At 53.3% G+C, this 10,999-nt stretch overlaps 1 protein-coding gene across 1 annotated transcript; it reads left to right on the forward strand.

Annotated features, from left to right (window-relative positions):
* Window positions 1-7,139: 7,139 nt before the first annotated feature.
* On the forward strand, window positions 7,140-9,936 carry SLC7A4 (solute carrier family 7 member 4). Its single transcript, XM_032603087.1, has 4 exons — window positions 7,140-8,243; window positions 8,656-9,296; window positions 9,552-9,660; window positions 9,764-9,936. The coding sequence occupies exons 1-4, from the start codon at window positions 7,262-7,264 to the stop codon at window positions 9,934-9,936; spliced, it is 1,905 nt and encodes a 634-aa protein (XP_032458978.1). The 5' UTR covers window positions 7,140-7,261.
* The last annotated feature ends 1,063 nt before the right edge of the window (window positions 9,937-10,999 follow it).

The following is a 10,999-nucleotide window of genomic DNA, read 5'->3' on the forward strand; positions in this document are numbered from 1 at the left end:
TAGGGGTCCAACTTCATTTATTTGCATGAGGATACCCTGTTGTTCCAGACTATTCTTTGCCCCATTGAGTCGTTTTGGCACTCTTTTCAAAAATTGACTGGCCATCAGGAGAATAAGAAGACAAGCCACAGACTAGGAGAAAATATCTGCAAAAGACACATCTGATAAACGACTGTTACCCAAAATATACAAAGAACACTTAAAACTCAACAATAAGAAAACCAGGGCTTCCTTGGTGGCACAGTGGTTAAGAATCCGCCTGCCATGGGCTTCCCTGGTGGTGCAGTGGTTGAGAGTCTGCCTGCCGATGCAGGGGACATGGGTTCGTGCCCTGGTCTGGGTAGATCCCACATGCCGCAGAGCGGCTGGGCCCGTGAGCCGTGGCCGCTGACCCTGCGCGTCCAGAGCCTGTGCTCCGCGACGGGAGAGGCCACAACAGTGAGAAGCCCGCGTACCGCAAAAAGAAAAAAAAGAATCCGCCTGCCAATGCAGGGGACACGGGTTCAAGCCCTGGTCTGGGAAGATCCCACATTCCACAGAGCAACTAAGCCCATGTGCCAAAACTACTGAGCCTGCACTCTAGAGCCTGTGTGCCACAACTACTGAAGCCCTCGCGTCTAGAGCCTGTGCTCCACAACAAGAGAAACCACCACAATGAGAAGACTGTGCACCACAACGAAGAGTAGCCCCATTCGCTGCAACCAGAGAAAAGCCCGTGCGCAGCAACAAAGACCCAACACAGCCAAAATTAAAATAAATAAGTTAAAAAAAAAGAAAACCAACAACCCAATTAAAAATGGGCAAAAGATCTGAACAGACACCTCACCAAAGAAGATACACAAATGGCAAATAAGAATATCAAAAGATGTTCAACATCATATGTCCTTAGAGAATTGCAAATTAAAACAACAGTGAGATACCACAGCACACCTATTAGAATGGCCAAAATCCAATACATTGACAACAACAAATGCTGGTGAGGGTGTGGAGCAAGAGGAACTCTCAGTCAGTGCTGGTGGGAACACAGAACATTCTGGTGGGCTACTTTGGAAGACAGTTTGGTGATTTTTCACAAAACTAAACATATTTTTATCATATGATTCAGTAATCACACTCCTTGGTATTCACCCAAAAGAGTTGAAAACTTACTTCCACACAAAAACCTGCACATGGATGTTTACAGCAGCTTTATTCATACTTACCAAACTTGGAAGCAACCAAAATGTCCTTTGGGGAATTCCCTGGTGGTCCAGTGGTTAGGACTCCACACTCTCACTGCCGAGGGCCTCAGTTCAATCCCTGGTTGGGGAACTAAAATCCCACAAGCTGCTCAGCACAGCCAAAAAAAAAAAAAAAATGTCCTTCAGTAGGTGAATGGGTAAATAAACTGTTGTACATCCAGACAAGGAATATTACTCAGCACTAAAAAGAAATGAGCTATCAAGCCATGAAAAGACATATGACCAAAAAAAAAAAAAAAACAAAGGACATAAGACAACCTTAAACTCATATTACCAAGTGAAAAAAGCCAATCTGAAAAGGTTACATACTATATAATTCCAACTGCATGACATTCTGGAAAAGGCAAAACCGTGGAGCCAATAAAAAGATCAGTGGTTGCCAGAGGTTAGTGGGGAAGGAGGGATGAATAGGTGACGTACGGAGGGTTTTTACAGTGCAGAAACAATTCTCCACGATACTGTAATGGTGTATATGTTTCATTATACATTCTTCAAAACCCATAGCATGTACATGACCGAGAGTGAACCCTGAAGTAAACTGTGGACTGGAGGTGATAATAATGTGTCAATGTAGGTTCATCAATTACACCCAGTGTACCAATCTGGTGGAGGATGTTGATAGTGGAGAAGGCTGTGCATGTGTAGGGGCGGGGGTATGTGGGAACTCTACCTTTTGTTTAATTTTCCTGCAAACTTAAAACAGCTCTAAAAAATAAAGTATATTTTTTAAATCAAAAGGCCATAAACTGGCCATAAATTTAAATTGGCTATAAAATTTTAAAAGTTAACTGGAAAAAAAAAAAAAAAAAAAGTTAACTGGACAGGGCTTCCCTGGTGGCTCAGTGGTTAAGAATTCACCTGCCAGGGCTTTCCTGGTGGTGCAGTGGTTGAGGGTCCGCCTGCCGATGCAGGGAACACGGGTTCGTGCCCTGGTCCGGGAAGATCCCACATGCCGTGGAGCGGCTGGGCCCGTGAGCCATGGCCGCTGAGCCTGCGTGTCCGGAGCCTGTGCTCTGCAATGGGAGAGGCCACAGCAGTGGGAGGCCCACGTACTGCAAAAAAAAAAAAAAAAAATCCACCTGCCAGTGCAGGGGACACGGGTTCGAGCCCTGGTCCGGGAAGATCCCACATGCCACAGAGCAACTGAGTCCGTGCGCCACAACTACTGAGCCTGTGCTCTAGAGCCCACAAGCCACAACTACTGAGCCCGGGTGCCACAATTACTGAAGCCTGTGTGCCTAGAGCCCGTGCTCTGCAATGAGAAGCCACCGCAATGAGAAGCCCATGCACCACAATGAAGACCCAGTGCAGCCAAAAATAAATAAATAAAATAAATAAATTTATTTAAAAAAAAGTTAACTGGACATATTTTTGGACTCTCAATTCTATTTCACTGACCTATGTGTCTATCCTTATTTCAATAACACACTTTTTTTGTTTTAATATTTACTTATTTGGCTGCACCGGGTCTTAGTTGCAACACACGGGATCTCCATTGCCGCGTGCAGGATCTTCGTTGTGGCATGCGGGATCTTTTGGTCCCAGCATGCAGAATCTTTAGTTGTGGCATGTGGGATCTAGTTCCGTGACCAGGCATTGAACCGAGGCCGCCTTCATTGGGAATGCAGAGTCTTAGCCACTGGGCCACCAGGGAAGTCCCTGTAACACACTGTCTTGATGACTGTAGCTTTGTAGTCAGTTTAGAAATAAAGAAGTGTGAGTCCTCCAACTTTGTTCATTTTCAAAATTGTTTTGGCTATTCTGGGTCCCTTGCATCTCCATATCATCTTTAGGATCAGCTTGATAACTTCTGCAAAATAGGCAGTTGGGATCTTGATAGGGATTTCACTGAATATGCAGACCAATCTGGGGAATATACTGCCATCTTAACCATATGAAGTCTTCTAGTCCATGAACATGGGTTGTGTTTCCACTTGTTTAGGTCTTAATTTTTTTCAATGATGTTTAGTACATTTCCATGTACAAGTCTTGCATTTCTTTTGTTAAATTTATTCTAAGTATGTTTAAAAATAAATTTATTCTTTTTGATGCTATGTAAGCAGAATTGTTTTCTTAATTTCATTTCTGAATAGTTCATTGCTAATGTATAGAAATGTAAATGATTTTTATTTATTTATTTATTTATTTATGGCTGTGTCGGGTCTTCGTTGCTGTGCACGGGCTTTCTCTGGTTGCGGTGAGCGGGGGCTACTCTTCGTTGCAGCGCGCGGCTTCTCATTGTGGTGGCTTCTCTCATTGCAGAGCATGGGCTCTAGGCACGCAGCCTTCAGTAATTGTGGCACATGGGCTCAGTAGTTGTAGCTCGCAGGCTCTATAGCGCAGGCTCAGTAGTTGTGGCGCACAGACTTAGTTGCTCTGTGGCATGTGGGATCTTCCCAGACCAGGGATCGAACCTGCGTCTCCTGTATTGGCAGGCAGATTCTTAACCACTGTACCACCAGGGAAGTCCCTATAATTGATTCTTTTATATCAATCTTCAATCCTGTACCTTTGCTAAACTTGATTATTAGTCGTAATATTTGTGTGTGTGAATTCTTTAGGATTTTCTATACATAGGGTCATGTCATCTGTGACTAGAGACAGTTTTCCTTCTTCCTATCTGGATTCCTTTTATTTCATTTTCTCACCGAATTGCCATGGCTAGAACCTCCAGTAAAATGTTGAATACAAGTGGTATTCAACATTCAATACAAGTGAGAGCGGGCATCCTTATGTTCCTGATGGGAAGGGGACGCTTTCAGTCTTTCACCATTAAGTATAGCAGCTGAAGGTTTTTCGTAGATGGTCTTTATCAGGTTGAGGACAGTCCTTCGATTCCTAGTTTGGTGAATATTTTTTCTGTCTGTTGAGATGATCATGTGGTTTTCGTCCTTTATTAGTATGGTGTATTACATTGATTTATTTTATTTTATTTAATTTATTTATTTAGTTGCACCAGGTCTTAGTTGAACCTCCCAGGCTCCCTAGTTGTGGCATGTGAACTCTTAGTTGCGGCATGCATGTGGGATCTAGTTCCCTGACCAGGGATTGAACCCAGGCTCCCTGCATTGGGAGCACGGAATCTTGTCCACTGTGCCACCAGGGAAGTCCCTACATTGATTGATTTTCATATGTTAAATCAATTTTGCATTCCTGGGATAAATCTCACTTGCTCCTTTTTATACTTTCCTGGATTCGATTTGCTAGTATTTTGTTGATAAATTCTGCATCTATATTCTCTCTCTCTCTTTGTTTTTTGACCAAGCCCACAGCATGCAAAACCTTAGTTCCCCGACCAGGGATCGAACACATGCCCCCTGCAGGAAGCACAAAGTCCTAACCACTGGATGGCCAGGGAATTCCCATCTATATTCTTTTTAATAAGTTTATTTTTATTTTTGGCTGTGTTGGGTCTTCGTTGCTGCTCATGGGCTTTCTCTAGTTGAGGCAAGTGGGGGCTACTCTTCATGCGGTGCGCGGGCTTCTCATTGTCATGGCTTCTCTTGTTGCAGAACATGGGCTCTAGAGCACACGCTCAGTAGTTATGGCGTACGGGCTTATCTGCTCCGCAGCATGTGGGATCTTCCCGGGCCAGGGATCAAACCCATGTCCCCTGCATTGGCAGGCAGATTCTTAACCACCGTGCCACCAGGGAAGCCCCTCATCTATATTCTTAAGGGATATTGATCTGTACTTTTCTTGTGATGTCTTTGTTGGGTTTGGTGTCAGGATAATCCTGGTCTTGTAGAACGAGTTGGGAAGTGTTCCCTCCTTCTTCTTCCTTTATTTTTTGGTGCTTTATTTTCTCTGCATCCTTCTGGTGCTCCTCTGTGTAACCGCCTTGCTCACAGGGGTCCCAGCCATACCCTTGGAAGTTTAGTTCACTGCGTCAATTGTGCTTGGCCTCAAATATCCATTGGGTGTTAGTGCCTATGGTAAGAGTGTTTCTCTGGGTAGATACAAAGTCAGGGCCATGAAGCACCGCACACCACCTCTCAAGGGGTCATCAGTAAGGTGTCTCAGGACCTCCTGTTACAAAACTGCCCAACCCTCTTGGTCTGAAATGCATTTTTCTGGATTTTTGTGGAGGCATTTCAGAACAAGGAACACCTGCTCAGTTCTGTTGAGGCCACATGGGAGAAAAGCAAGGGGGACATCTTCCCTGCAGGAAGTGGGACCCCATCTGAGAAGTTCCTCAAGACATTATCAGCCAAATAACAGAAGGGAGCAAGGGGGCTGGCTAAGGCAGAGTGCTCCAAGTGGCACCATCTTAACAGGGAGTCCACCATCCTGTCACGAGCCCACTGAAGCAGACAGGTGGCAGGTGCCCTTAAAATCCTATTCCACAAACCACATATAAACCTGAAAACACATACAAAGTTCTGGGAGAAAAGGCTATCCATTTTGGTTTTGGTTTGCTTGGATGGATTGTCATCATTCTGCTGTGAACAAGTAAACACCCTGTCACACCCACCTTTTCATTTTCAAAAAGTGGCAAGAGCAGGACAAAGACCCCTCAGTCCCAGGAATAAACATGCCTTGTCATAAACATGTCACGTGATGGGACGCGGGGACTGTCCATGATGTAGGGCTAAGCATGGTGTAGATGCTCAGTACATTGTGCCTCTCACTGACATCCATGAGTGGGGGGCTTCTGTGGGGTCCCCCAGGGTCCTCCTGGCCTGACGCAGGTGCTCCTTGGCTAGGAGGGGCCTGAGGGGCATCCTGGGCTAGAGGGCTGTGCGTTGTCTCCAGGAGACTGCTGCCTCCTTTGGGGACATTGTCTGTAACAAGAAGCTCAGAACAGCCAGTGTGCATTCTGCCAATTCACAGGACGTTCCTGAAGCCAGGCACTCCTTCGTCAATGTGTGAGGTGGCTTCCTGCCATCCCACTGTGCAGGGGAGGTCAGGACTGTCCAGGGCCACTCAGCCAGACCTCTACCCTCAGCTTACCAGGGCCTGCCTGACTTCTGCACCCCCACACCCCCGGAGTTGGGGGTGGCTGGATGGTGCCCAGCGGGGTGGAATGCACATGTGGGGAGGAGGGATCAAAGAGGGTGTCTGCCCCAGTGGAACGCGGGTGGGCTCCAGAGCCCCACCCCCAGACCTGGACCTTAACCTGCACCTGGCTGCGAGGCCACTCTGGTGGCTTGGGCTTCCTTATCTGAGAAGCAGACACAATGATAGGGCATCCCTAGGACCTGGTGAGTTAAGAGGGGGTGGGCTACCTGGGTGTTTGTGACAGCGAGGTGGGGCCCGGTGCTGGGTCTGGCGCCCTGGGGGTTGGGGCGGGCTCTGCGCACGGACCTCACCCGCAGGCGGGGCAGGCTCAGCGTGCAGAGCGGCAGCGACGGCAGCGGCGGTGGCAAGAGTAGGTGGGTCGCAGAGTCCAGCGGAAACAGATTCAGGCCCAGGAGGAGGCGAAGGCTCAGGTACCTGGGGACAGGGTGAGGCGAAACTGGCTCCAGGGGCGGCGGCGGCATGTTGGGGCCGGCAGTGCAGCGTCGAGCCCGGGGATCCGGCGCCACGCCCAGGGCGCCCCGGCTCGCGTCAGGTGCGCTGTTCCTCCAGTCCAGCGGGGCGGGGAAGGGGGGAACAGCGATGTCTGGGGCCAGGTGGCCGCCTGGGCTACGCCCGGGGCTGCAGCTCCGCTCCCGTTCCGCATCCTGGAGGCCTGGCCCAGCTCCCGGAAAGCCTCGGGTTTCCACCTCGCTCTGGGATCCCAGATCACAGGGGCTTGGTTCCCAGCCATGCTCCCTGGGGCTGCCCCCTTCTCACCCTCAGGGTCCACCCCCACCCCCACCAACAGGCCCAGATTCGGCTCCACCATGGAGCCCCTGAGGCAGAGAGGGCCTCCCACCCACCCCTGTCCCAGCCCTGCCCTCTGGCAGGCCAGTGTTAAGCGGCTCACTACCCCTGGGTGGGATCAGAGGGAGGACGGAAGGCTGGGCAGCCGGTGACTCCCCTCTGGCCCTGGTAGGTGCCAGCAACTGGCTTGGTGCTCCTCTCAGCTGCCTGCAATGGCTTCAGGACTGCCCAGCACTGCTGGCCTGGCGCGCTTCTGCCAGAAGCTGAAACGGCTGAAGCCGCTGGAGGAGGCCACCATGGAGACATCGCTGCAGCGCTGCCTGTCCGCGCTAGACCTGACCCTGCTGGGAGTGGGGTCCATGGTGGGCTCGGGCCTCTATGTGCTCACTGGTACCGTGGCCAAGGAGATAACCGGCCCGGCCGTGATCGTGTCCTTCACTGTGGCCGCGGTGGCCTCCCTGCTGGCGGCCCTGTGTTACGCTGAGTTTGGGGCACGCGTGCCCCGCACAGGCTCTGCCTACCTGTTCACCTATGTGTCCATGGGCGAGCTGTGGGCCTTCCTCATCGGCTGGAACCTGGTGCTCGAGTACGTCATAGCTGGTGCTGCTGTGGCCCGCGCCTGGAGCGGCTACCTGGACGCCATGTTTGACCACCACATCCGCAACTTCACCGAGGCCCATGTGGGCATCTGGCAGGTGCCCCTCCTGGCCAGATATCCTGACTTCCTGGCTGCCGGCATCCTACTTTTGGCCTCCACCTTCGTCTCCTGCGGAGCCCGTGTCTCCTCCTGGCTCAACCACACCTTATCTGCCATCAGCATGGTCGTCATCCTCTTCATCATCATCCTGGGGTTTGTCCTCGCCCGCTCACACAACTGGAGCAAGGAGGAGGGCGGCTTTGCACCCTTCGGCTTCTCCGGTATCATGGCCGGCACTGCGACCTGCTTCTATGCCTTCGTGGGCTTTGACGTCATTGCCGCCTCTAGTGAGGAGGCCCGGAACCCGAAGCAAGCCGTGCCCCTGGCCATTGCCATCTCGCTAGGCCTCGCAGCCAGCGCCTACATCCTGGTCTCCACGGTGCTCACCCTCATGGTGCCCTGGCACAGCCTGGACCCTAATTCAGCGCTCGCTGATGCCTTCTACCAGCGGGGCTACAGCTGGGCTGGCTACCTCGTGGCAACTGGCTCCATCTGCGGTAAGTGGGGTCCTGCCCTGGCCTCCCGGGGAACACATCTCCAGCTGGGCCTCAGTTTTACCAGTTGTATAATGGACCCGGGAATGGGCTACTTATTAGACTCCACCCAGGCTTGTTGGCAGAGACCTACTCAACCTACTCCCCGTTGTACATGGTATGTCGGTCTGGGCGTGTGCTTCTGTGTCCTTTCCTGGACAGAGGTACTCAGCCTTCACCAGATTCCCCAGTGGCCTGTGACCTAAACTGAGGTGTCCCACTCCTGGGTTGGGGTAGGGACAATCCTGCACCCTGTAGGCACTCAGGCTCACTCTGAGAACCCAGACAGACTCGTGCGCATGCTCCCGAGGTGCCCCAGCTGTGGCCCGTGGGGTGTCTATGTGCCATGCTGACCAGCCCCCGCCCTCTGCTGCAGCCATGACCACTGTCCTGCTCAACGGTCTCTTCTGCCTTCCCCGCATCATCTACGCCATGGCCGCCGACGGGCTATTCTTCCAGGCATTTGCCTACGTGCACCCCCGGACACAGGTGCCTCTGGTAGGCATCCTGGTGTTCGGGGTTCTCACGGTTTTGGTGGCGCTGCTGCTGGACCTCGAGGCATTGGTCCAGTTCCTGTCCATTGGCACACTGCTGGCCTACACCTTCGTGGCCATCAGCATTATCGTGCTGCGATTCCAGAAGGCCCCTCTGTCCAGTTCCCCAAGCCCAGCCAGCCCCCGCCCTGCGGCCAAGGAGTACAATTCCTTCTCAGACCACATAGAGCTGGTGGGCACCGAGCAGGTCCCAGCCCCCGAGCCTGGGCAGCTGCGGCCAGCCCTGAGGCCCTACTTGGGCTTCCTGGATAGGTGCAGCCCTGGAGTGGCCGTGGCTTCAGCGATCTGCGTCCTGGTGGCCTCAGCCATCACCCTGGGCTGTGTGCTGATCTTCGGGGACTCAGCCCTGCACCTCCCTCGCTGGGGCTACATCCTGCTGCTTCTGCTCTGCAGCATCATGTTTCTGCTCAGTCTCCTCGTCCTGGGGGCCCACCAGCAGCAACGCCAGCAGGACACCTTCCAGGTACCTCTTTCCACTCCCAACACCCACTTGCTGTCAGCCCACCAGCTCCCTTCTCCCCCGCATCCTCTGCTGCAGCGGGATGACCACGGCTCACAGGCTGGGGAGGCAGCATGCACATCCACCTGTGTCTGTGAGTGGGCCCTGGTCTCCAGAATCTCCAGAGGCAGAGAAAGGCTCTGAGGCCTCTAGAGCAGTTGGGCCCTGGGCCAGCAGCCTCCCCTGCAGCCCAGCCCAGCCCTACCCTTGCCCCTTCAGATCCCCATGGTGCCCCTGATTCCAGCCCTGAGCATTCTTCTCAACATCTGTCTCATGCTGAAGCTGAGCTACCTGACCTGGGTGCGCTTCTCCATCTGGCTGCTGGTCGGTGAGTGGGGGGCCAGGCTGGTGTCCTGGGCCGGCTGCAGGAGGAGGGTGAGGAGGGCGAGCAGGGCTGAGACCTGCCATTCATGCTCGCGCCACCCCTGCAGGACTCTTGGTATATTTCGGCTATGGCATCTGGCACAGCAAGGAGAACCAGCGGGAGCTGCCGGGGCTGACCATCACACACTATGTGGTTTTCTCTAGCGGCAGCCTGGAGGAGACAGTGCAGGTTGTGCAGCCCCCCAGCCAGGTGCCAGCCCAGGACCCCAGCAGTCCATGAGAGCTGCCTGCCCTCCATCCAAGGCAGCTCCGGTTTGCGGGCCTGCCCACGCTAGGGGGGTCCTTTGGACTGTAGTTCAGGGGCCGAGCTTTGAGTCTTTGGAGCCGGTGTGGCCAGCGCTGGTGTGGTGGACTCTTTGTGCAGTGCCTTCCAGTTTATGTCCAACTCCAGCAACCTGGGCAGCTGGGGTAGGGCGGGTGGGGAAGAAGCCCCAGCCTCAGGAATCCATGATAATAACTGCTTAGCCAGCCATGTGGCCTGTGTTGTGTCCATTGTTCTTTGCGGCACTGAGTCCTCACCTGCCCCCAGGAACCACACGCGATTGTCCCCAGTGCAAAGCAAAGGTGCAGAAGTTCTGCAAGGGGGAGATGCCAGCCCTGGGACAGCCCTTAGTCGAGGACACTCAGGCCAGTGCCCTCTGCCCTGCTCAGAAGGCACTATACATACACCCATATGCACTAGGTACAAGAGGGGCAGTGTCAGGCTCCCCTCCTCTGGGGGATGGGTCCAGACAGAAGTGCCCGGGCCCCAAGGAGGCCACCTAGAAAGGGCAGCAGAGTTCGGGGTCCCCTTGGTTTCTCCAGAGCATGGCATGTGCCTGAGGCCTGCCTAGGGAGGCAGAGGCACACGCACACAGGCACACACACAGCTTCAAGCATATATCCACGTGCCCGCGCGACTACCCTGGGGTGCGCACTGTGTACAGACTGAGGCAGCAGCTGTTTCCAATCTCAGACCCTGGTGCTGCTCTCCAGCTGCCCCAGGGGATGCGTGCGCAAGAGCCTGAACCTGCCCCAAGTGCCTTCCAGCCCCCCTGGTCCTTGGGGTGGGGTCCCCAGGCCCACCCTGCACTGCCCACTCGTCTCCCAGGTGATGCTGTGCCCACCACAGGCACCACTAGCTCCCGTCTCTGCCTGTAAGGAGCACGCAGGAAGCTGCTGTCAACAGGCTTTACTCCTGGACCCTGAAGCCATACATCAGCTTTCTTTGGGCCCCGTACATGGGACCCCACCCCGGTAAAGACCTCAGGGCCATGTTCTCTCACCCTGACCTTTGTGGCCTG

This window comes from Phocoena sinus, chromosome 14 (assembly GCF_008692025.1).
Source record: "Phocoena sinus isolate mPhoSin1 chromosome 14, mPhoSin1.pri, whole genome shotgun sequence".
Classification (NCBI taxonomy): domain Eukaryota; kingdom Metazoa; phylum Chordata; class Mammalia; order Artiodactyla; family Phocoenidae; genus Phocoena; species Phocoena sinus.

Excerpts from the sequence above, each read along its gene's own strand:
- SLC7A4 (XM_032603087.1), top strand. The coding sequence starts at position 7,262 with ATGGCTTCAGGACTGCCCAGCACTGCTGGCCTGGCGCGCTTCTGCCAG. Across the intron at positions 8,244-8,655 it reads GGCAACTGGCTCCATCTGCG|CCATGACCACTGTCCTGCTC; the intron begins GTAAGTGGGGTC and ends CCTCTGCTGCAG. Across the intron at positions 9,661-9,763 it reads CTCCATCTGGCTGCTGGTCG|GACTCTTGGTATATTTCGGC; the intron begins GTGAGTGGGGGG and ends CCACCCCTGCAG.